Source organism: Bombina bombina, chromosome 1 (genome assembly GCF_027579735.1).
Source record: "Bombina bombina isolate aBomBom1 chromosome 1, aBomBom1.pri, whole genome shotgun sequence".
In the NCBI taxonomy this organism is placed as follows: domain Eukaryota; kingdom Metazoa; phylum Chordata; class Amphibia; order Anura; family Bombinatoridae; genus Bombina; species Bombina bombina.
The window spans coordinates 1,360,281,305-1,360,308,230 of NC_069499.1; the positions used below are offsets into that span (position 1 = coordinate 1,360,281,305).

General features: G+C 41.2%; 1 protein-coding gene across 4 annotated transcripts in view; it reads left to right on the forward strand.

Moving 5' to 3' along the window:
• Positions 1–26,926, forward strand: part of SHC1 (SHC adaptor protein 1) — an 80,407-nt gene that overhangs the window by 15,878 nt on the left and 37,603 nt on the right. Inside the window, exons 1-6 of one of the 4 annotated variants that reach the window (XM_053703614.1) lie at positions 2,818–2,914; positions 3,948–4,002; positions 9,254–9,415; positions 13,020–13,090; positions 13,963–14,026; positions 15,077–15,196. In XM_053703614.1, the coding sequence (XP_053559589.1) occupies positions 3,991–4,002; positions 9,254–9,415; positions 13,020–13,090; positions 13,963–14,026; positions 15,077–15,196 (429 nt within the window). In that variant the 5' untranslated portion in view covers positions 2,818–2,914; positions 3,948–3,990. Of the gene's footprint in view, positions 1–2,817; positions 2,915–3,947; positions 4,003–8,804; positions 9,416–13,019; positions 13,091–13,962; positions 14,027–15,076; positions 15,197–26,926 lie in introns of those variants that run through there. The other 3 variants (XM_053703605.1, XM_053703624.1, XM_053703597.1) reach the window with 3 other exon arrangements.

Consider the following 26,926-nt stretch of genomic DNA (forward strand, 5'->3'; position numbering starts at 1 on the left):
GGCTGTCTGCTTTTAGTGATGTCGAAAGGACGTGATTCGCTGTAGCGAATAGTGTCCACTCAACATTTAATAAATCTACCCCAATATCTTATCCGCCTGTGTTTGTGTTCTAAAATGCAAATAAGTCTATTTAAACCAAATAAAAACTATTATTATCTTCTGGATTACAGTACTGTCCTATTTTTCTGATGCTACTATTTATACAGAAGTATTAAAAATGATCTAAAATGAGCGTTGTGCTGCATGTATAAGCTGTAGCATGAACTGTAAATATTGCCTAAATGACATATGATGTTGTTTATGTCCCATGAGCTCTCCCATTTTACAGATGTAATTATACAACTAATCCAGACTATTTTAAAATCCATTATTTTGTTAATAGCAATTTGATTCTGCACCAGATACAATGCATGTTAAAGGTGTACAGTGGTAAGTGGAGATATCTGTATCTTAGCCTTCAGATCCTTAAACAAAAAGAAATAAGTCTGGCTTCTTAAAGGGATACCAAACCAAGATTTTTTTTTTGTTTCATGGTTCTGTTAGAGCATGCGATTTAAGCAACTTTCTAATTTACTCCTATTATCAATTTTTTTCTCTCCTTCTCTTGCTATCTTCATTTAAAAAGCAGGAATGTAAATCTTAGGAGCCGTCCCATTTTAGGTTCAGCACGCTGGATAGTGCTTGCTTATTGGTGGCTACATTTAGCCCAAAAATGTGCCGGCTCCTGAGCTTTACATTCCTGCTTTTTAAATAAGTATAGCAAGAGAAAGAAGAAAACATTATAAAAGGAGTAAATTAGAAAGTTACTTAAAATTGCATGTTCCATCTGAATCATGAGAGGAAAAAATTGGGGTTTAGTATCCCTTTAACGAGCCGTCAATAATCCTTATTTTTTTTTTTTTTTTTTTAATAAAACACTAACACCAAGGTTCCAATCTTAGAGTGTATTTAATCTCTGAATGGTATGAAGCAGATCTACTAATTTTGCTCTGATTTGAACTCCTAGACTGGCACCAGGAACATGCACATGCTGCTTGCTAATCATGGTGTTTAAAAAAAAAAAAAAAAAAAAATCAGCCGTTTTTTACACTCTGCATTTAAATTTGTGTCACATTAGTATGCTGGGGCTGTACAGACCAGCATACAATTGACTGTTCCTTTTAATATTCTTATTGGTTTCTAAATGTGAAATACATTTGTCTAGTACCCTGTTTTAGGCTCCATGGTTTCCTGGGATAGCCACAAGGTGTCACAATCACATTGATGTTTTTTTTTTTTTGTCAGGCCACTACCACTGATTGCTTACATAGTGACTCGTCTTTACTGGAAGTTTTATACCCGGGTGTGTCCGATTTATATCTAACCTATGATCAACAAGCTAGCTAGGTTGTTTTTTGTTTTTTTATATAGAATACATTTAAAATAGAAAAATAAAATATATAAAAACACTCTTTGCTCCATTTTTAAATATTTGCACACTTTATACAGCTTGTGATTGGTAGTTGGTAGTGTGTACAGACCTTGGGTAGCAAGTTTGATCTGTCTAACCCTTATTGATGCAAAAGGTCAACTTTCTCTGACCTCTACTCTCTTCACTCACTGGGTGTGAGCGGATTTCCCCCTTGGGTGGGAGTTTGGTTACAGCCTTATAATCTGCGGAGGAGGGGGTCCTGGCAGCATTTACACTAGGAGCATCCTGTTCCACTGAGACATTCTTGTGCCATGGGAGGGTCAGTCTGACATCCTGTACTACACGGTTTGCTGTTCATTTCTCTGTTCTTTGATTTAATCCTCACACCCTGGCCTCTTGCCTTTATGTCCTGTGTAACCAAACCTATGCCCCAACCCTGACACAGCACTTGCAACACCCCCCCTACAACCCATACATCACAAACTAATTCACACACTAGCCTTCACTTACATTTGTGCCCTTTACCAACATTTCCTTACAGATAATGACCATCCTAGCCACGTGCCCTACAGCCTGACACCCAACCTCGCAACTTGCATTGTGAATTCTTGCAGGCCCCACATCCTGACTGATAACCCCACCACCACTGTGAATAACATTTTGATAATCCCCCATCCGTGCCTTATGCTCTGACTACCCCTCTCCCTTTTTTTTTCCAGTTTGTCTTGAGTTAAAAAAAATATTTAGTTAACAGGGGTGAGTGGTTTGTCTATTGTTAGATTTGCATTACATTTGTGCAGATTGCAATAGTATCCAGTTCTTGAAGTGCAGGAAATAAAATGTAAACAGCTCAAACGATGTAAAATGTGACCTCTAAAGATGTGCTCACTGCTTGTTGTGTAAAAGATGCAATCGGAATAAATATCAGGTCCAGACCACTTTAAAACAAGTTTGCAGTGTGAGTTGTAGCCAATCCTTCCTTTGCTTCTCTTTTTTCTTTTTTTTTTCTCTCTCTCTTCTGCTGAGGAATTTGCTATGTGTCTGGGCTCGCGCTACTGTATAGATGGGGGTAGGAACGCTGTACTGGGAACCAGGAAGTGTTTAGGAATTGAGTGTGGGAGAGAGGAGAAGCGTAAGGTAAGTTCCCAGTCTACACAGCAGGCAGTACCCCATATTAGGTTCAGAGTTTACTCCTTTTCAGCTGAAGACTTTTTCAATTATGGAGGGTCCATCAGAACGACCTAGCTTTAGTTTAAATCTGTCCTGGAATTTTAACACGCTCTTCTACCTTGTTGGGAGCAACTTTCTAGACTGCATTCCACATCTAAAAAGAAATGTAATCCTCTCTATATGAAACATATTCACTAAAGCAGGCTAGTCCAACTTATTTGTAGGGGGCTGCAAGTTTTGGCTTTACTGTCCCCTTAACCCTTTGACTGCCAGAAAGGGACAGAAGATGCATGTCTGAACATTACTCGCATTGAAGTACATCAGTTTGTGCATGTAAGTGTCTATCTGCTGCTGGCTGTCAGGCTATGTGTATGAGGCTCTATATCTGCCACTGACTGTCGGGCTATGTGTGCACAAAGAAGCTATATCTGCTGCTGGCTGTCGGGTTATGTGTGTGTAAAGGGTCTATATCTGACGCTGGCTGTTGGATTTTGTGTATGAGGGTCTATATCTGCCGCTCACTGTCGGGTTATGTGTATGAGGGTCTATATCTGCCGCTGGCTGTCAGGTTGTGTGTGCTTAAAAGGTCTATATGTGCAGCTGGCTGTCAGGTTGTGTGTGCGTAAAGGGTCTATATCTGCAGCTGGCTGTCAGTCAGGTTATGTGTGAGTGAGGGTATATATATCTAGCGTTGGCTGGGTATATGTGGATCAGGCAGGGCTACTAGTTGTGTATACGTGTAATGGTATAGTCCGAATTGGTTATGTATATGTGGTCACTGGCAAAAAATATGAATCGGGCACTGGTTGTGTATACGTGGATGCTTTGCTGGTGGCAAGTAGAGGCTTGGGGACATGAGAGAATGGCAATAGTGGTGTACTGACTATCCCTGTGTAAATATATCTGCAGTTTTAGTGTGAGGAGAGTATTAAGTGGGTGTTCTTCCCATTATATTTTTTTTGTGTATTAGTAGACCCTGTCAGTGAGTGTGTCTTCTTATTTTTTTTTTTCTGTTTTGTATTAATTGAATAGTTCTTGTTCAAACAATCTTCAGGTTGTTGATGTGTATGAGAGCACAATCATTACATGTGTGCTTCTTTTGTTTGTGAGGGGATTGAGTTATCTCAGCCTAGCTTTATTTCCCAATCTTTGATTGCCTTTCTGTTGTAGTTGAGGCAATATATTGAATCTCTGACTCATATCCTTTACAGAGACTTACTTATGTTTAGAAGCAAGTGGGTACAGTAAACATCTCTTCAGAGCCCTCTCCCCTTCCCAAGGTGACCCACCTCAAGTCCCTCCTACCTTCTGTCACCCAAATTTCATAACCCTTTTTTTGTTTTTTTGTTTTGTTGATAATATACAGGTCCTAGAAGAACCAATTTGTGTTTTTGAACACGGTTCCAGAGATGGAGTATGTGGTAAGCTGAGTACCATGTGGTGTTGGTGGAGGATGCTTTGCATTTTGTGGTGATCCTGGTGGTGGGCTCTTGGTAACACTTTGCAATTTAATAATCTGTTTTTAATCTTTGAAAAACATAAAACGCCAACAAAGTTTAAAAGTGCAAAAAAGAATCCACAGTGTACAGGTATTCCCAGTATCCCCCTATCATTTTTACCTCTTTGTAATATGAAATTTATGTAGTATAGCTTTAATTTCTTAGAGCTTTAAAAATAAATAATAGTGCATGCTGAAGAAAAAATGCTGCTTTGTGCCAGTTCTGTAGGATAGGCTGAACCTGACAAATCATCTTAGGGGTATTTCTGGTAATGGAGCTAGCTGCATGTGCTGCTTACTTTTTGCAGTTTTGCTTTGAATGCTTACTGACACGGGTCAGTGTATGTTTATATAATTCAATATGTGCGCTGTATCAGGATAGGTTTTAGGTCTATACCCAAACAGTGACTTTTCTATGTCCCATGGGACCTAACCATATCATAGTTAAATTTTATAAATACAGAGTCATCCTTTGAGGCTGGGAGACGATCTCTGCTATCTACCCCACATTAGTGTTCTCCTTTGGGTGGGTGGGGAAGGCTGCACTTCCTGCTTGTCCTGACGCCAGCTGGGGTCAGAGTGGCTGCACTCCCGTCACGTGAAGTGACCATGCTCCCCTTGTATTTGAGTCACAGGGTAAATATCCGGTTACCTACAATATTGTAAAAACATTGTCTGTAGTAATAAAATGGATGGAACATGATCTATTTTATAGTACTTTTCTATCAGTATCTGTAATACTGCTCTTTCTGCATTGTTCTGTTATTTCTTATTATAGATTGTGTACTGCATCTCTCCTGCCTTTGTTCTATCAGTCTCTTGCTTTTGTTTAATCCATGTCCCTTCTTGTGTATCTGCCTTTCTCTTTGATACCTTTAATGGTAGCTTGATGTATATACTGTAGTAGTACTTAGAGGTTGCAACCCCTCTTTCTTGTCTTGATCTCTGTAGCACACACTTTGGTTTCATTCATGTTTATAGCAGCAATGCAAGATAATAATGTTACAGGGTAAATTAAACTTTTTTTTTTTCCTGCACTGCCTGTTTGGCTACAAAAGGGTTAATGATTTTACGTCTTCTGCCTCCTTCCAATCCCTCCAGAGTCCTCTCTGCTTCCTGTGTGCTGCCTCCTGTCCAGGAGTGAGGGGGGGAGTGCTGGGTTGCAGGAAGCTTGAGATCCCAGGGGAGACACTGGGTGGTCAATTAATAGCACAACAGATCAGGAAGCCAGTGGAAAAGAGTGGAGGCATAACAGTGTATTTAGGATATGAGTGGCAAGAAACATAAATAGATTTTGCTTGTGCTTTCGGCCTGATATTCACTGCACACAATACCAAACGTCTCTTATCTCCCCTCTATTATACATCATGTATTCCCACTCGCCAGATCTAATGTCTTTACAGCCAGCTAACCAGATAGTGATGCAGTCCAACTGCCCTCTCTCGTTAAATTGATTATCCTACTGTCACCCCTTCTCCTGGTCTTTCTGTCTGCCCATCACCCTGCCCTTCCCAGATCAGGCTTTGCTTTCACCTCTGCGCTATCCCTTTGTTAGGCTTTGTTTGTCATTAAATCCCCATGTTAATTCTGCATGTTGCCATCTTTTAACCAACCTTGTGTATCCAGTACACATTCATGGTCACCACTTCATGACACCACGACCCTTCCCTGGTACACTGGTCAGACAACCTACTTCTTCTGGTCACCCCCTCTATCCTTATACCAGATTTAGTTCACACCATCTCTCCATATCAGGCCCACCATCCCCTTGTCATGCCTGTCCCCTGTTTTCCCATGTCAGGACTGCCTTTCACCTACCTCTCTGCATCAGGCCTGGCTGTCATCCTCCTTGTCAAGCTTACCTGTCACCTATCTTTTTACATTATGTCTGTTATCCCCTGCATCCCCATGTCAGGCCTGCCTGTCACCTCTTTACATCAGCCCTGTTATCTCCTGCATCCCCATGTCAGGCCTGCCTGTCACTAACCTCTCTACATCAGGTCTGTCACATTCTCCATCCCCATGTCAGGCCTGCCTGTCACCTCTTTACATCAGGTCTGTCACATGTCAGGCCTGCCTGTCACCTCTCTACATCAGGTCTGTCACATTCTCCATCCCCATGTCAGGCCTGCCTGTCACCTCTTTACATCAGGTCTGTCACATGTCAGGCCTGCCTGTCACCTCTTTACATCAGCCCTGTTATCTCCTGCATCCCCATGTCATGCCTGCCTGTCACCTCTCTACATCAGGTCTGTCACATTCTCCATCCCCATGTCAGGCCTGCCTGTCACCTCTCTACATCAGGTCTGTCACATTCTCCATCCCCATGTCAGGCCTGCCTGTCACCTCTCTACATCAGGTCTGTCACATGTCACGCCTGCCTGTCACCTCTCTACATCAGGTCTGTCACATGTCAGACTTGCCTGTCACCACTTTTTTCATGTCAGTCCTGTCTGTCACTTCTCATCTCCTTATCCACAGTCCTGTTTGTTAGCTCCTTTCTATTACAAGTCTGTCCTTTAACCCCAATGTCCAGCCTGCTTTTTAACCCCACTCCCTTCTTTAGGCCTGCCAGTTATCAAATTCCCATTTCATGCCACCTGCTCTCCATAAGACTGCACTCTGCCTGTTGGCCCCTCCTATGTCAAGTCATAACTCATATCAGGCCTGCCTGTCCCCCACCTCTCCACATAGTGCGTGCATGTCACCACACTCCCCTCTTCAGTCCTACCTGGTAGTCCCCTCCAAAGTCAAAAATGTATTTCACCTTTTTCAACAAGTTATTGCCATCTGTCGCCTCCTTTCATTTTCCCATCCCCATTTCCCCATACCAGGACTAACTTTCACCCACTTCTCCACATCAGACTTCCTTGTTACCCTCTCCAATCATCCGACCTGCCTGACATACACTCTCTAATAGCTAGGCTTGCCTATCAACTTCACTAATGATTTTGTTACCTTTCACCCTTCTTATGGTCAGACATATCCCTGGTAAGTGTCAGGACCTGTGCCTGCCTGCTCCTGGTTCTCATCAGGGCCCTTGTCTACCCACTCCCAGTGCATAGCAGGGCCTGTCCTTGACCACTTACAAGGTCAGACCTGATATTTCTTAGTTTCCTGAAAATATGAAACCTTCTTGTCACCCCCAGTTATTTTCTGCTTCCCAGGGTGTCTCTATAGTTGTGCATGGAGGAAACAAGGGGTAACATGGATCACTCACACACTCTCTCCACATTAAACAAGTATTGTTTATAACTGCATTAAAGAAGTATTCTTTAAAAGGCAGCTGACTATCCATGCTGGTAATATGATTGACATGGGCAGATGTTTCATACAATACAGGTGTACAGCGAATCTGCATAGTGTACAGTATCCATTCTGCAGTGCCATGCAAGGTGTTAAACTCAAGTAGGTCATTACATAAAACGGTAACCTTGAATATTTCCATGATTAGACTGTAAGCTCTGTGCAGGGAGCCATCACAATGTAGCTAATACAATCTAATTAGAACAGGATTTAATGAGAGTGCCGGGCTCAGGTTGCAGGCAGAGGAAATGGAGCGGTATAATGTATGCGTAAGTTGTCCAGCCTGCTCGCTGCTCTTCCTGTCAGTATGCTCGGTGAGTCAGCATGCTTTGTGCTATTGGACAGGAGATTCTTCTCCTGGGAGCCAGTGAATAGGTAATCAGCCAGTTTCCTAGCTCCATTCATAGTGCCTGAGCTTCAGCAAGCAAAGGACAGGCAAGCAGATGTTCCTATGGCTGTGGTGTTATACCTGAACTGATTGGCAATACAATGTGGCATTAACCTGCTGGAAGAGAATGGCACTGACACAAAGTCTCCCTGTTCTTGAATGGATTGTCTTACTCTTCTCTGCTCTTCAAGAGGAATGTCAGTTTTTGCAGCCCAAAGAGGGGGCGGTCTCCATTTCCTAATGTATCCTGTGTGAGAAGAGATCCTGATAATCTCTCCAGGATGTGTTAAACCTTGCACAACCTGCTGACCTGTCCCTTGCGCCAAACTATCCCTCCCTGTATCCTGCAGGGGGTCCCTTTCCTTGCATCCTCCTCCATTTACCACTCTCTGTGCTAATACATTTTTTATCATTACATTTCTCTTTTTCTAGCTTCCTCCCCCTGGGTGGGAGCACTAGATTGCCTTTTTATGCCTTCCTGCTTGCGTCTTGAACACACAGCCCTGTGCTGTCACACGCCCTCTGCAACCCTCTGTGAAATATTCTGCAGATAACAAGCTTGTGATTAGTTGTTGCAGGACACATGAGCTGCACGCTGGGATAGAGGTACAACATTCTGACCCACTCAGCTGACAAAGCTCCCTCCACTTCAGCTGCCTTGATTTGGCTGCAGGCAATTTATTGATCTTGGGGAGGAGGGGGCTATGCCATGTGTGGTCACTGGGAGAAACGGCAGCTGCCTCTTTTTGATGTACCTTTTTCTTTCCTTGTCTGTTGTATGAAACGTCTGTGGACTTCTATCCATCTGTATGAATGAGGGACTGCTTGGGTACTTTTGTAAGGTTTTGGGTAGAAAAAAGTTAAAGAAGCTGGTAAAGTAAGTAGGGATTCTAACTATTTTAAATCTGTTTTTTTTTCATTTGAGAAGTCATTTTTACTATCTTTCCATTTTTGAATTGGGACATAAGAGCTGCACCTGATGCCAGTTAAGTCAGTAAGGTTGTAGGGTTCTTTGTGCTGGTGTTTCTATTCTTGTTACCAGACTATGAGAACAGGAACTCTCTTTGCTATAGAAAGCAAGCTGCCAGCAGGCACTATGGATCTTCTCCCCAAAACTAGATACAACCACCTGCGCAATGAATCAGTTAGTTCCATCGATGAAACAGGCTCTGCACCCTCCACCCCCACTGTGGAAATCATGGTTACCCAGTCGTTGCCCAGCTCCTCCTCCTCTTCTTCTCTGGCCCCCATGTTGCCCCTTGGCGAGCTGTCCTCTGAAACGGAGGACAGTCCTACCACCCTCTGCTCTTTTTTCCCCAAAATGGCTAATTTAAAGCTGTCCAACCCAGCTAACCTGCTAAACCTTCGAAGCTTCTCCTCTGGGGCAGGGAAGGAGTCAGGCAGCCCTGGTGACCCAGCAGAGACTTCCACACTCAGTGGTAGTCCTGACTTAGGAAGAACTGTTACTGTTTTCTCCCAGGATATGAACAAGCTGAGCTGCGGGAGGAAGTCCCGAGTGGAAGGAGGGCAGCTGGCTGGGGATGAATGGACCAGACACGGCAGCTTCGTCAATAAGCCCACCCGGGGGTGGCTGCACCCCGACGACAAAGTCATGGGTCCTGGAGTCTCTTATCTTGTCAGGGTAAGGCCATACTTCACTCTGTTTTATGTGTTTAAATGACCCAGGCTGTGAAAACATTGTATCTTATAACTTTCCTGTTCTCCCGATTCTACTCCTTACTTTTCTTACAACTAATATCACCTTCTTGTTCTGCCTTTTATCTTGCACTGTATAAAGTGGTAATGTTTCTCGGTAAACCCTATCATGGCCTGCAACACGGTTTGCTATTCTTTTCTTAAAGGGATATTAAACCCAATTTTTTCTTTCATGGTTCAGATAGAGCATGCAATTTTAATCAACTTTCTAATTTACTCCTATTATCAAATTGTCTTTGTTCTCTTTTGTATTTTTATTTGAAAAAGCAGTTCAGCACCCTGGGTAACGCCTTCTGATTGGTGGCTACATTTAGCCACTATCAGCAAGCTCTACCCAGGTGCTGAACCAAAAATAGGTTGGCTCTGAAGCTTACATTCCTGCTTTTCAAATAAAGATACCAAGAGAACGAAAAAATAAGAGTAAATTAGAACGTTGCTTAAAATTGCTTGCTCTATCTGAATCGTGAAAGAAAAAAAAATTAGGTTTCATATCCCTTTAACTATATACTCAATTACACACTTCACTGACACAAACCTCCTGCTATGTCCTTCAAAATGACTGCTGTTCCTGAATTAACCCTACATATCAAGCTCTGTCTTTACAATAACTAGCTACACATACATAGTTCTTGTCACATCACTACCAACCTGTCATGTAGCCCTTTACTGCTTCTACAGTCACTTTTGTCACTGCGCCTTTACCCTGCCTTGCATCTCTCAACTATATCTACTGTGAGCACACGCAGTGCCCTGTCGCTATACTTCCATTCTGTCATAAAGACTTCCTTACTATTTCAGTAAATGTATCCAACTCTCCTTCCTGTGTTTAAGCCCTCTACTGTATGAGCATGCGCACACACAGAAGTGTCACTGTAACGCTGATAATGTAGTCTTCATATACACATGCTGTGCCTCAGTCTGCCGTAAAGTGATTTTTATTCTTGCACCTTGCTCCCCTTTTATATGTGCATATGTATACTTTCTTACCCAAGTCTCATTCGCAGGCGACATAGGGTCACAGTGGGTTGTTTTATGTATTTATCTTTTCACCGTAGGCTTTTATTGGGGGGGGGGCATTTTTACTTTCCAGCTCTCACAGGTAACTGACACTCTTGCACACTCTCACAAAATTACAGGAGATACCCTACTCCCTAAACACATGCACGTTTCTGCTCTTTATACGCTGCTGCTGTGTGCTAACAATATTCTAAGTACAGTCCTGTTCTTTTTGCACATATCCTGTCGGCATACACTGTACAATTCTCCACATTGTCTGCCTGGTTTACAAGTTGTGATGCTGGGGATATGTTTGTGTTGGTGATATTAGAATGTTGGTTGTATGAGATTTTATAATCCTCAAAACTTGATTCACCCTGCTGACTTCTCAATGCTAACTCTGCTACATATCTTTTTGACTATAACTAATATCAGCTGCATATTATGTACTACATTATGACAGTGACTATGCTTGTCTGCAAATTCCAGCCTGAATTAGTTAACCCAAATAAGGCAAATGGTGGGGGAGATTGGCTGTTTAAAACAGATTGTTTGCTGCAATTGTTTTTAAAGTGTTTAGAATTGGCTGATATGTTTTATAGCAAGGAAATAGAAATGTGTTTGCTGCCCATTTATTTCTAGTTTGTGTCTTGTTTGTGTGAAGCTTTTTATTGTTATTAGCATCTTGTTTTGTGAGGAGTAATCACATTCTCACAAGATCTATTTAGTAATCTTAAAGGGACAGTCTAGTCAAAATTAAACTTAAATGATTCAGACTGGGCATGCAATTTTAAACAAACGTCCAATTTTAATTTCATCATAAATTTGCTTTGTTCTCTTGGTATTCTTTGTTGAAAGCTAAACATCTTATATCAGAGCTTTGTGACAGTTTTTCGCAGCTAGACAGCGCTAGTTTATGTGTCCCATGTGGATAACATTCTGCTCACTCCCGTGGAGTTACCTATGAGTCAGCACTGATGTGCTAAAATGCATGTCTGTCAAAAGATCTGAAATAAGGAAGCAGTCTGCAAAGGCTTACATACAAATGTAATCACACACAGATAAAAGTATATTAATATAACAGTGTTGGTTATGCAAAACTGGGGAATAAACAGATTATCTATCTTTTTAAGCAATAAAAGTCTGGAGTAGACTGTCCCTTTAAGATGTAATGCTGTGGAATGATGATCTTGGTTGTTTCTTTTCATAATATGTACTCGGTGGTATTAAAGGGATGTAAAACACAAAATAAATGTTAGATATGATGTATTCCAAGCAACAATTAGCCAGATAATATTATGCAGACACATTTTAAATTGATATTGGTTGTGTTTAAAATTGAAAAAAGTTCAACTTTTCAGACTCAGGCAATTGACACTGCCTTTATTGTAATGTAGGTTTCCCTTATCTCCTCTCCTTAGGCTATTGAAGGAGAAATATAAATGTTACTAAAGTGAGCAAACAATGTCTGTATATTGCAATTTTGTTTACAACACCTAATTGTAATTTATGTTAAAGTCTAAAAGTTTTAATGTTACTTTAAAGTTAATGTCAACTTTCATGAAAAAGTGTCCGTATTTTGAAAAACGATTAAAAACAGGGGCACTTTCATTCATGAAAGTTTACATTGCAGCGGATTTTACAAATGCCTTCTCCTGAAACTCTGGATCACCGATCCCCCGCCTGCAGGTCCTCTGTACTTAGTCAGCAATGACGAAACCAGCTTCCTCCAATCACGGCTTCTCCCCCCAGGAGCGTCCATCTGGTGAGGCCACATCATGATTGGAAGAAGCCGGTTTCGTCATTGCTGTGTAAGTACAGCAGGAAGAAACAGGCAGGGGGGATCGGCAATCTGGCGTTTGAGGAGAAGAAGGTAAGTTTTTGTAAAATCCGGTGCAATGTAAACTTTCATGAATGAAAGTGCCCCTATTTTTAATAGTTTTTATTTTAAAAAACAGGCACTTTATCATGAAAGTTGACATTCACTTTATGTTTTGAGGGACTTTTGTTGATGTGTAGAATGATTTCTTAGTGCTATTGGGATGAGTTGTTAGAGGTGCTCTGGGTTTGTCTTAGGATATGTTTTTCTATGGTCTGGAAGTATCTTTATAGTGCTGTGTTATCTGGAATTGTTTTCTGGATGTTGAAAGCTCAGGGCTTGACAAATGCTGGTTGCCCTGGCTTGACAAATGCTGGTTGCCATTGAGCGATGACTACTAGAATTAGGCTTTTGGCTTCTAATTTTTTTTTTCTAGTTTATTATTCTACATAAATCTATATACAAACATTATTGTCTGGCTTCTAAATTTCAAATAAGTGTGTACTCCCTGCTAGTCGGTAGTGTTATAGGATGGAATGTTCTATGGGCTGCTGTTAGTGTGTTTTGGGATTGTGAGCAAGTTGATTTGTATATATGTTATTGTGTGACTGTTGCTGCAATAAGATGGAGTTATGTTCTGTGGTAGTCTCATCATATTTATATTATATGCTAATTATTGGACCTGTCTTCCTCCTACATCCTCTTGTTTCTACAGTACATGGGTTGTGTTGAAGTTTTACAGTCCATGAGAGCTCTGGATTTTAACACCCGCACACAGGTCACAAGGTGAGATATTAGATTTTTTTTTATATGTTATCTAATTTACCTACTTTTTTATAGCTCATATACAATATCTCCTTTTAATATAGAATGTTCCTTAGTGTAATTAATCACTGCACAGTAGCTGTCAAGTACTTTATGCTAGCTTGTTGACTTGGTTACCTATGTCAGAAAATGCTTAGTCTCTGCTTATAAAGACTTACCAATATTTAGCTTTCTTCTTTAATGGTGTAATTATTTTGACAAACAAGGTTTACTCATTCCAAATAGCAAAAATAAAAAGCAGGAACTCACTGGTATGTTTAAAAAAAAAAACTTTAATTCCAAACTTCTATGGTACATTAAAAAATGATGCAAATCCTAACAAACAAGGCACAAAAAATGACAGGAAGACTAACAGGATACGTCTGACATGTTTCGCACCCACTACAGGTGCTTAATCATAGACGTCCCTACAGCCATTTTCACTGGGACACAATGACTGTTGGCAGGCCAACCTTACCTCTAGGCCCTGCATGGGTGCTGACAATCACTGGAGCAGGCATTCTAAGATCTGTTTAATATAGAGGCTGAATCTTTTAACCATTTTTATCCTGGACTAGTTTAAAACTGTATATGTATATATGTGTGTGTGTGTGTGTGTGTGTGTATTTTTTTTAAAATATATATACATACATACATACATAGTGTGTATTGCATATGATGTAGACATCCCATCCAGAAAAGTATGGCTTCTAGGTTTTAAACAATCTGTTAAACTCTGCACTAAATATTTTATGGTAGCCTATGATTTGTATAGCAGTAGATTGTGATATTTGTTTCAATGATAAAATCCTTTGTTGTGCTTATGTGTGCTCTAACTACGTGTCTATTTGCAGGGAAGCCATCAGCTTGGTATGTGAAGCTGTGCCCGGAGCCAAGGGAGCTCTGCGCAGGAGAAAGGTACTCACCTAGGGGGTTAACATTCCTCACACAAGTCTTAGTAGGCCTGTGATGTCTGAGCAAAGGGTTTTGATATGTTATGAGAATTTCCAATCTTTCTAAGAGTTAATAGCTGAGAGTCATTAGATTAATAAGGGGGCCATAGAGAGGATCAATACTCAGATTGTGTCTGGTTTCCATCTGCTAATGGATGGTCACTCCTCCCCCTCCTTTCCTTGATACATATTCCAGGCCCTAGACCTTGACACTAATTCTTACTGACATATGTCTTCTAATCAAGGATATTTCACGTAAGAAGCCTCCAATGGCTCCTCCCGGACCCAGACAAAAATAAAAAAATGTCCTCTGTATATGCAAATGTGTGTTACTTTTGTTAATTCATAAGATTTCTGTTCTGTCCATGTAAAAAAAAGTTCACAGGGAGGATGGGATTTATATATGTATACATAATAAAAAAAAATATATATTTATATATCTCAAAACGATAGTGTAGGAGGAACTTTCTGTAAATACATGGAGCAGTGAGCATGTTCAGGCAGTATAAGAGCTGAGCTACAGGGTTACCTTTCTATTCCCTGAGTTTAGCATATTGATTAAAACAAATTGCATTAAATGAGGACACTGAATCCACAAATGATATGTGCAGAATCTAGAGCAAAATAGGATGCAATATGCATTGTATGATATAAGGATAAGTTAGTCAAGAATTTAGCTTTGGGGGGCGGAGGGCTAAGGAGGACATTTTAGGATTTGGAACTAGAGTGGAGAGTGTGTTGTTGGAAGTAATTTATATTCTGTGGATGAGGAACATGCAACGCCGCTGTTCTTGATTGGGCCTCTGGTGAAACTCAGTCATCTGAAGATATTACAATTTTATGGAGACTTGTGGACTATTTATTTACAGCTTTTTGGAATGTTCACTAGTAAAACAGACTGCTTTAATAAGACAGTGAATACACTTAATCTACAGGCCTTATCTACATTTAATGAACAATGAGATTATGTATAACGGAGCGTGACATTTTTGCTACCCTATTTCTCTCTTCACAGACTGGTGGTCGTTCCCTCAGCTCCATACTAGGGAAGAGTAATCTGAAGTTTGCTGGAATGCCAATCAATCTGACCATTTCTACTAGTAGCCTGAATTTAATGGCATCTGATTGCAAGCAGGTAAGATTATGAAGCACACATGGAAAAACATGGAGACACATGTGCTGGTATACTCTGTATGGCCAAAACTATGTGACCGTCCCATCTATTTAAGCTTGTTGTCCATTCCATGCCTTAACTAGTGTTACCCCCTTTCAGCTAAAACAGCCTCAACTCTTCTGGGAAGGATTTGAAAAAGATTTTGGTGTGTGTATGTGGGAATTTGTGTCCATTCAGACAAAAGAGAGTTTTGTGAAGTCAGGCACTGATTTTGGTTGAAAAGGTCTGGCTCGTAATCAAGGTTCCAATTCATGCCATGGGTGTTTAATGGTGTTGAGGTCTGGTCTCTGTGTAGGCTATTTGAGTTCCTTCCCAAAACTGTTGCCACAAGGTTTTAACTACTCAGTTGTCTAAAATGTATTTGTATCCTGTATCATTAAATGGCCCTGCTCTGGAACTAAGGGGACCAGCCCAAACCCTGAAATACAGCCCCAGACCATTACCTTCCTCTGCCAATATTTGCAGAAGGCACTATGCATTATGGTAAGTAGTTTTCACTTGGCATCTGCCACACCCATATCCTTGTATCAGACTGCCAGATAGGGAAGTGATTCATCACTCCAGAGAAAACACTTCCACTGTTCCAGTGCTTTACTCCACTCCAGCCGACGACTGGCATTGTGCATGTTAAAGTGAGGCTTGTGTGCAGCTGCTTGCCCATGGAAACGCATAGAGTTGCGCAGATAGAAACCCTTGCTCTTATAAAGCCCTGCTCCCACAAGCAGGAGAAGGAAAAGGGATTACAAGAAATGATTAGTATAGTAGTGCTAACAGCTACAGGGTTAAAGAATAATATTATGAGTAGGAAACTACAAAATATACACTAGGCAGATTTATATAAATTAATATAATATTTATTAAGCTAACAATATAATAACAATCTTTAAGAAGGGACCAGTGACATCCAAAAATTTAAAAATGAATACTGGTGAAAACCGCAGGCAAACAACCATCACAAAGAGCTTTGCTATAGCTCCTGGGTAGTGCGTAAAATTGATGGGCTAGACAGTCTCAAAGGGTTAGGGAGAGTTCCGTATAATTACCTGGCAACCTCCTCCTTGGAAATGGAAAAAACACTTCTGACAGTCGGCTATTAACAAGATTCCTTCCCCAAGTTGTCTTGATAAAGCTGTGGAGGCAGCGAAACGCGTTGATGCTGTACCAACTTACACTTCTATTGTGAAGGATCACTATAGATATTCACCCTTCAACCTGATTTTCAAAATCTTTGCGCAGAAATACAAATTCCAAGAAACGGGACCCCTGATTGGCTATCGGCAGTCACATGGTATGACGCCGCAATGGTGACGGACCAGGAAATACTATTCAGCATACACCTGAAAATCGGTTATCGAGCAGCATGGTATTCTTTATGTAGGTGTATTACCCTGAAAGTATCACTGAACACACCAATGTATGGCATCTTGGGGCAACAATCTTGTTAATAGCGGACTGTCATAGAAGTGTTTTTTTTCTACTTCCAATATAACCTACTTCCAAAGAGGAGGTTGCTAGTTGTTTATACAGAACTTTCACTAACCCTTTGATACTGAGACTATCTAGCCCTTCAATTTTTTTACGCACTACCCTGGAGCTACAGCAAAGCTCTTTGTGATGGTTGTTTACCTGCTGTCTTCACCAGTATTCATTTTTTAATTTTTGGATGTGACCGGTCACTTTTTAAAGAATAATATTATTATTATAGTGTTAGCTTCTTTTTTTTTTTTTTTTTTTTTAAGTGAAGGTAAACTTTGATGAATGAAAGCCCGTTTTTTTTAAATACTATTAAAAACAGGGGCACTTTCATTCATCAAAGTTTAGAAGGCAGCCGTTTTGAATAAAAACTTACCTTTGTTTTTTTTCACAGCCAGAGCAGCTTCCCCCACCCGGAGAGCCTCTCTTCACACGTCATCAATGATTAATCCAGCTTCCTCCAATCACGGCATGGCCTCAGGCAATGACTCCCCTGGGGGGAAAGCCTTGATTGGAGGAAGCTGGATTAGTCATTGATGACGTGTGAAGAGAGGATCTCCGGGTGGGGGAAGCTGCTCTGGCTGTGCAAAGAAGAGAGGTAAGTTTTTTTTTTTCATCAAAACTTTTTAAACTTTGATGAATGAAAGTGCCCCTGTTTTTAATAGTATTTTTAAAAAACGGTCTTTCATTCATCAAAGTTTACCTTCACTTTAACTTAAAGGGACAGTCAAGTCCAAAAAAAACACTTTCATGATTCAAATACGGCATGTAATTTTAAACAACTTTCCAATTTACTTTTATCACCAATTTTGCTTTGTTCTCTTGGTATTCTTAGTTGAGAGCTAAATCTAGGAGGTTCATATGCTAATTTCTTAGACCTTGAAGGGCGCCTCTAATCTAAATGCATTTTGACATTTTTTCACTACTGGAGGGCGTTAGTTCATGTGTTTCATATAGATAACATTGAGCTCATGCACGTGAATTTACCAAGGAGTGAGCACTGATTGGCTAAAATGCAAGTCTGTCAAAAGAACTGAAATAAGGGGACAGTCTGCAGAAGCTTAGATACAAGGTAATTACAGAGGTAAAACCTGATTATTATAACTCTGTTGGTTATGCAAAATTGATTGGGGAAAGGGTAATTAAGGGATTATCTATCTTTTAAAACAACAAAAATTCTGGTGTTGACTGTCCCATTTAATACATATATTCATTGATATAAATCTGCCTAGTGTATATTTTGTAGTTTCCTACTGATATTATTCTTTAACCCGGTAGCTGTTAGTGCTGCTATACTAATCATTTCTTGCCCATGGACACCCATTTCATGAAGCTTTCGATGCACAGTTGTTGTGCTGATATTGCCTCTAGAGCCAGTTTAGAACTCTGTAGTGGGTCATGTAACAAATAGGCTTTTATGAGCTACGCGATTCAGCACTAGGCAGCCCCATTCTGTTGAGTTGGAATGGTCTGCCAATTCGTTGCTCGGCTGTTGTTGCTCCTAGATGCTTCCACTTTACAATAATAGCACTTGCAATTGACTGGGGCAGATCTAGTAAAAATCTCACTAACTGACTTGGCAAAGGTGGCATCTTATAACAGTGCCAATGTTTCTTTATGGAGATTTCATAGCTCTCTACTGGATTTTATGACCTGTTGGCAATAGGTGTGGCTGAAACACCTGAATTCAATAATTAGTAGGGGTGTCCACATAGTTTTGGCCATCTTGTTTATTTTACATGTGCAACCAGAGTTAGCAAAACAATACTTGTAAATTAAAAAAAACAAAATAGCTTTCTGTAAAGTTTAACTTTTAGTATATTAAAGGGACACTCAAGGCAAAAATAAATTATGTTTCAGATAGATCATGCAGTTTTAAGACACTTTCCAATTTACACACAAACTTACTTTTTGGGGAACAAGCTCCTACTGAGCATGTGCATAAGCTCACCCTGGTATATGTATAGTAGTCTGTGATTGGCTGATGTCTGTCACATGAGATACAGGGAACCAGAAAATGGGAGGGGAAAAAATAGATTTGCTAGTTTAAAATCTACTGCTGATTTGAAATTCAGAGTTAGTGTTCTTGCATGGTCTTTTTATTATGCACTTGTTAATTATGTGAGTCTGCTATATTTAGTGGTCCTTTTAAGGTTCTATTCATCCTTGTCGCAGAGTTCAGGAAGGAAGCCTTACAACTATATAATTATATGAAAGAGTTTCTGATTACACATTGCCTTATTTGGGTCTCACGTGCATTCTGGGTTTAATCTAGAAAAAAGGTTAACCTGTTCCCATTTTTTGGGAAGAAAGTAAGTCATAGGTCAGCAAGACTCTGCTGGTGAAGCTTTTCACTTCTCTGCACAGTACATATATGCCATAGGCATAAGTATTCAGTAACTCAATGTGATTTACCAAACATTGTTTAAAGGGACGTGAAACCCAAATGATTCAGCTAGAACATGCAATTTTCAACAACTTTCTCATTTACTTCTATTATCCAATGTCTTCATTCTCTTGGTATCTTTTGTTAAAAAGCAGGGACGTAAGCTCAGAGGCATGCGCGTTTCTGGAGCTCTATATGGCAGCAGTTTCTCCAACATAGGTGTGTCCGGTCCACGGCGTCATCCTTACTTGTGGGATATTCTCTTCCCCAACAGGAAATGGCAAAGAGCCCAGCAAAGCTGGTCATATGATCCCTCCTAGGCTCCGCCTACCCCAGTCATTCTCTTTGCCGTTGCACAGGCAACATCTCCACGGAGATGGCTAAGAGTTTTTTGGTGTTTAAATGTAGTTTTTATTCTTTAATCAAGTGTTTGTTATTTTAAAATAGTGCTGGTATGTACTATTTACTCTGAAACAGAAAAGAGATGAAGATTTCTGTTTGTGAGAGGAAGATGATTTTAGCAAACGTTACTAAAATCGATTGCTGTTTCCACACAGGACTGTTGAGATGAAGTAACTTCAGTTGGGGGAAGCAGTTGGCAGACTTTTCTGCCTGAGGTATGATGGCCACATTTCTAACACGACTTGGTAATGCTGGAAGGCTGTCATTTTCCCTATGGGGACCGGTAAGCCATTTTCTTAGATTAAGTATAAGAATAAAGGCTTTATAAGGGTTTAAAAAACTGGTAGACATTTTTCTGGGCTAAAACGATTACTTGCTAAGCATATTTGACAGATTATAGCGCTTTATAGTTATTATAATCTTGGGGATTGTTGTTAAAAAACGGCAGGCACTGTATGGACACCTTTTTCAAATGGGGGCCTTCTCTAGTCATAGGCAGAGCCTCATTTTCGCGCCACTAATGCGCAGTTGTTTTTGGAAGGCAAGGCATGCAGATGCATGTGTGAGGAGCTAAGATCCACTGAAAAAGCTTATAGAAGGCGTCATTTGGTATCGTATTCCCCTCTGGGCTTGGTTGGGTCTCAGCAAAGCAGATTCCTGGGATTGTATAGGGGTTAAATGTAAAAACGGCTCCGGTTCCGTTATTTTAAGGGTTAAAGCTTTCAAATTTGGTGTGCAATACTTTTAAGGCTTTAAGACACTGTGGTGAAATTTTGGTGAATTTTGAACAATTGCTTCATACTTTTTCGCATATTCAGTAATAAAGTGTGTTCTGTTTAAAATTTAAAGTGACAGTAACGGTTTTATTTTAAAACGTTTTTTGTGCTTTGTTGACAAGTTTAAGCCTGTTTAACATGTCTGAACCATCAGATAAACGATGTTCTATATGTATGAAAGCCAATGTGTCTCCCTATTTAAATATATGTGATAATTGTGACATGGTGTCCAAACAAAGTAGGGACAATGATGCCACAGATAATAATAGTGCCCAAGATGATACTTCAGATGAGGGGAGTAAGCATGGTACTGCATCACCCCCTTCTGTGTCTACACCAGTTTTGCCCACACAAGAGGCCCCTAGTACATCTAGTGCGCCAATACTTATTACTATGCAACAATTAACGGCTGTTATGGATAATTCTATTGCAAATATTTTATCTAAAATGCCTACTTATCAAAGAAAGCGCGATTGCTCTGTTTTAAACACTGAAGAGCAAGAGGACGCTGATGATAACGCTTCTGACATACCCTCACACCAATCTGAAGGGGCCAGGAGGGAGGTTTTGTCTGAGGGAGAAATTTCAGATTCAGGAAAAATTTCTCAACAAGCTGAACCTGATGTTGTAACATTTAAATTTAAATTAGAACATCTTCGCGCACTGCTTAAGGAGGTATTATCTACTCTGGATGATTGTGACAATTTGGTCATTCCAGAGAAATTATGTAAGATGGACAAGTTCCTAGAGGTTCCGGTGCCCCCCGATGTTTTTCCTATACCCAAGCGGGTGGCGGATATAGTAAACAAGGAATGGGAAAGGCCCGGCATACCTTTTGTGCCTCCCCCTATATTTAAGAAATTATTTCCTATAGTCGACCCCAGAAAGGACTTATGGCAGACAGTCCCTAAGGTCGAGGGGGCGGTCTCTACTCTAAACGAACGCACTACTATTCCCATAGAAGATAGTTGTGCTTTTAAAGATCCTATGGATAAAAAATTAGAGGGTTTGCTTAAAAAGATGTTTGTTCAGCAAGGTTACCTTCTTCAACCAATTTCATGCATTGTTCCTGTCACTACGGCAGCGTGTTTCTGGTTCGAAGAACTAGAAAAGTCGCTCGATAAAGAATCTTCGTATGAGGAGGTTATGGACAGAGTTCATGCACTTAAATTGGCTAACTCTTTTATTCTAGATGCCGCTTTGCAATTAGCGAGATTAGCGGCGAAAAATTCAGGGTTTGCTATCGTGGCGCGCAGAGCGTTCTGGCTGAAGTCTTGGTCAGCGGATGTGTCTTCCAAGACAAAATTGCTTAACATCCCTTTCAAGGGCAAAACACTGTTTGGGCCTGATTTGAAAGAGATTATTTCAGACATCACCGGAGGAAAGGGCCACGCCCTTCCTCAGGATAGGTCATTTAAGGCTAGAAATAAGCCTAATTTCTTCTGTTATGTGTGATCAGTCCACGGGTCATCATTACTTCTGGGATATAACTCCTCCCCAACAGGAAATGCAAGAGGATTCACCCAGCAGAGCTGCATATAGCTCCTCCCCTCTACGTCAGTCCCAGTCATTCTCTTGCACCCAACGACTAGATAGGATGTGTGAGAGGACTATGGTGATTATACTTAGTTTTTATGACTTCAATCAAAAGTTTGTTATTTTACAATAGCACCGGAGCGTGTTATTACTTCTCTGGCAGAGTTTGAGGAAGAATCTACCAGAGTTTTTTACTATGATTTTAACCGGAGTAGTTAAGATCATATTGCTGTTCTCGGCCATCTGAGGGAGGTAAAAGCTTCAGATCAGGGGACAGCGGGCAGATGAATCTGCATTGAGGTATGTAGCAGTTTTTATTTTCTGAATGGAATTGATGAGAAAATCCTGCCATACCGTTATAATGTCATGTATGTATACACTTCAGTATTCTGGGGATGGTATTTCACAGGAACTACTCTGTTAAAAGTCACTAATCTTTTTAATAAGTATTTATCATGTTAAACGTTTTTGCTGGAATGTAGAATCGTTTACATTTCTGAGGTACTGAGTGAATAAATATTTGGGCATTATTTTCCACTTGGCAGTTGTTTGGTTTTAATTATGACAGTTTCGTTTCTCTTCACTGCTGTGTGTGAGAGGGAGGGGCCGTTTTTGGCGCTCCTTGCTACGCATCAAAAAATTCCAGTCAGTTACTCTTATATTTCCTGCATGATCCGGTTCATCTCTGACAGATCTCAGGGGTCTTCAAACTTCTTTAGAGGGAGGTAGATTCTCTCAGCAGAGCTGTGAGAATTTTATATTGACTGTGAATAAAAACGTTGCTCTGTAATTTTTATGTCAAATTTAATTATTGTTATTTTTCTAATGGGAACAAACCTTTGCTAAAAGTTGTGTTGTTTTAAAGTTTGATGCTATAACTGTTTTTCAGTTCATTATTTCAATTGTCATTTAATCATTTAATCGTTTAGTACCTCTTTGAGGCACAGTACGTTTTTGCTAAAAAAGATTATAACCAAGTTGCAAGTGTATTGCTAGTGTGTTAAACATGTCTGACTCAGAGGAAGATATCTGTGTCATTTGTTCCAATGCCAAGGTGGAGCCCAATAGAAATTTATGTACTAACTGTATTGATGCTACTTTAAATAAAAGTCAATCTGTACAATTTGAACAAATTTCACCAAACAGCGAGGGGAGAGTTATGCCGACTAACTCGCCTCACGCGGCAGTACCTGCATCTCCCGCCCGGGAGGTGCGTGATATTATGGCGCCTAGTACATCTGGGCGGCCATTACAGATAACATTACAAGATATGGCTACTGTTATGACTGAAGTTTTGTCTAAATTACCAGAACTAAGAGGCAAGCGTGATCACTCTGGGGTGAGAACAGAGTGCGCTGACAATACTAGGGCCATGTCTGATACTGCGTCACAGCTTGCAGAGCATGAGGACGGAGAGCTTCATTCTGTAGGTGACGGTTCTGATCCAAACAGATTGGATTCAGATATTTCAAATTTTAAATTTAAATTGGAGAACCTCCGTGTATTACTAGGGGAGGTCTTAGCAGCTCTCAATGATTGTAACACCGTTGCAATACCAGAGAAACTGTGTAGGTTGGATAAATACTTTGCGGTACCGGCGAGTACTGACGTGTTTCCTATACCTAAGAGACTAACTGAAATTGTTACTAAGGAGTGGGATAGACCCGGTGTGCCGTTCTCACCCCCTCCAATATTTAGAAAGATGTTTCCAATAGACACCACCACTCGGGACTTATGGCAAACGGTCCCTAAGGTGGAGGGAGCAGTTTCTACTTTAGCTAAGCGTACCACTATCCCGGTGGAGGATAGCTGTGCTTTTTCAGATCCAATGGATAAAAAATTAGAGGGTTACCTTAAGAAAATGTTTGTTCAACAAGGTTTTATATTGCAACCCCTTGCATGTATCGCGCCGATTACGGCTGCGGCAGCATTTTGGATTGAGTCTCTGGAAGAGAACCTTAGTTCATCTACGCTAGACGACATTACGGACAGGCTTAGAGTCCTTAAACTAGCTAATTCATTCATTTCGGAGGCCGTAGTACATTTAACCAAACTTACGGCTAAGAACTCAGGATTCGCCATACAGGCACGTAGGGCGCTGTGGCTAAAATCCTGGTCAGCTGATGTTACTTCTAAGTCCAAATTACTTAATATACCTTTCAAGGGGCAGTCTTTATTTGGGCCCGGTTTGAAAGAAATTATCGCTGACATTACAGGAGGTAAGGGCCACGCCCTACCTCAAGACAAAGCCAAAGCTAAGGCTAGACAGTCTAATTTTCGTCCCTTTCGGAATTTCAAAACAGGAGCAGCATCAACCTCCACTGCACCAAAACAGGAGGGAGCTGTCGCTCGTTACAGGCAAGGCTGGAAGCCTAACCAGTCCTGGAACAAGAGCAAGCAGGCCAGGAAACCTGCTGCTGCCCCAAAGACAGCATGAACCGAGAGCCCCCGATCCGGGACCGGATCTAGTGGGGGGCAGACTTTCTCTCTTCGCCCAGGCCTGGGCAAGAGATGTTCAGGATCCCTGGGCGCTAGAGATCATATCTCAGGGATACCTTCTAGACTTCAAATTATCTCCCCCAAGAGGGAGATTTCATCTGTCAAGGTTGTCAACAAACCTGATAAAGAAAGAAGCGTTTCTACGCTGTGTACAAGATCTGTTATTAATGGGAGTGATCCATCCGGTTCCGCGGTCGGAACAAGGACAAGGGTTCTACTCAAACCTGTTTGTGGTTCCCAAAAAAGAGGGAACTTTCAGGCCAATCTTAGATTTAAAGATTCTAAACAAATTCCTAAGAGTCCCATCGTTCAAAATGGAAACTATTCGGACAATCTTACCCATGATCCAAAAGGGTCAGTACATGACCACAGTGGATTTAAAAGATGCTTACCTTCACATACCGATTCACAAAGATCATCACCGGTATCTAAGGTTTGCCTTCTTAGACAGGCACTACCAGTTTGTAGCTCTTCCATTCGGATTGGCTACGGCTCCAAGAATCTTCACAAAGGTTCTGGGTGCCCTTCTGGCGGTACTAAGACCGCGAGGGATTTCGGTAGCTCCGTACCTAGACGACATTCTAATACAAGCTTCAAGCTTTCAAACTGCCAAGTCTCATACAGAGTTAGTTCTGGCATTTCTAAGGTCGCATGGATGGAAAGTGAACGAAAAGAAGAGTTCTCTTTTTCCTCTCACAAGAGTTCCATTCTTGGGGACTCTTATAGATTCTGTAGAAATGAAGATTTACCTGACAGAAGACAGGTTAACAAAGCTTCAAAATGCATGCCGTGTCCTTCATTCCATTCAACACCCGTCAGTAGCTCAATGCATGGAGGTGATCGGCTTAATGGTAGCGGCAATGGACATAGTACCTTTTGCACGCCTACACCTCAGACCGCTGCAATTGTGCATGCTAAGTCAGTGGAATGGGGATTACTCAGATTTGTCCCCTACTCTGAATCTGAATCAAGAGACCAGAAATTCTCTTCTATGGTGGCTTTATCGGCCACACCTGTCCAGGGGGATGCCATTCAGCAGGCCAGACTGGACAATTGTAACAACAGACGCCAGCCTACTAGGTTGGGGCGCTGTCTGGAATTCTCTGAAGGCTCAGGGACTATGGAATCAGGAGGAGAGTCTCCTTCCAATAAACATTCTGGAATTGAGAGCAGTTCTCAATGCCCTTCTGGCTTGGCCCCAATTAACAACTCGGGGGTTCATCAGGTTTCAGTCGGACAACATCACGACTGTAGCTTACATCAACCATCAGGGAGGGACAAGAAGCTCCCTAGCAATGATGGAAGCATCAAAGATAATTCGCTGGGCAGAGTCTCACTCTTGCCACCTGTCAGCAATCCACATCCCGGGAGTGGAGAACTGGGAGGCGGATTTCTTGAGTCGCCAAACTTTTCATCCGGGGGAGTGGGAACTTCATCCGGAGGTCTTTGCCCAAATACTTCGACGTTGGGGCAAACCAGAGATAGATCTCATGGCGTCTCGCCAGAACGCCAAACTTCCTCTCTACGGGTCCAGATCCAGGGATCCGGGAGCGGTTCTGATAGATGCTTTGACAGCACCTTGGAACTTCGGGATGGCTTATGTGTTTCCACCCTTCCCGCTGCTTCCTCGATTGATTGCCAAAATCAAACAGGAGAGAGCATCAGTGATTCTAATAGCGCCTGCATGGCCACGCAGGACTTGGTATGCAGATCTAGTGGACATGTCATCCTGTCCGCCTTGGTCTCTACCTCTAAGACAGGACCTTCTGATACAGGGTCCATTCAAACATCAAAATCTAACTTCTCTGAAGCTGACTGCTTGGAAATTGAACGCTTGATTTTATCAAAACGTGGTTTTTCTGAGTCGGTTATTGATACCCTGATACAGGCTAGGAAGCCTGTTACCAGAAGGATTTACCATAAAATATGGCGTAAATACCTATCATGGTGCGAATCCAAAGGTTACTCCTGGAGTAAGGTTAGGATCGCTAGGATATTGTCCTTTCTACAAGAAGGTTTAGAGAAGGGTCTATCAACTAGTTCATTAAAGGGACAGATTTCAGCTCTGTCCATCTTGTTACACAGGCGTCTGTCAGAAAATCCTGACGTCCAGGCCTTTTGTCAGGCTTTAGCTAGGATCAAGCCTGTGTTTAAAGCTGTTGCTCCGCCATGGAGTTTAAACTTAGTTCTTAAAGTTTTACAGGGTGTTCCATTTGAACCCCTTCATTCCATTGATATAAAATTGTTATCCTGGAAAGTTCTGTTTTTAATGGCTATTTCCTCGGCTCGAAGAGTCTCTGAGTTATCAGCCTTACATTGTGATTCTCCTTATCTGATTTTTCACTCAGACAAGGTAGTTCTGCGTACTAAACCTGGGTTCTTACCTAAGGTAGTCACTAACAGGAATATCAATCAAGAGATTGTTGTTCCATCCTTGTGTCCAAATCCTTCTTCAAAGAAGGAACGTCTTCTACACAATCTGGATGTAGTTCGTGCCCTCAAGTTCTACTTGCAGGCAACTAAAGATTTTCGCCAAACTTCTTCCCTGTTTGTCGTTTATTCTGGACAGAGGAGAGGTCAAAAAGCTTCTGCTACCTCTCTCTCTTTTTGGCTTCGTAG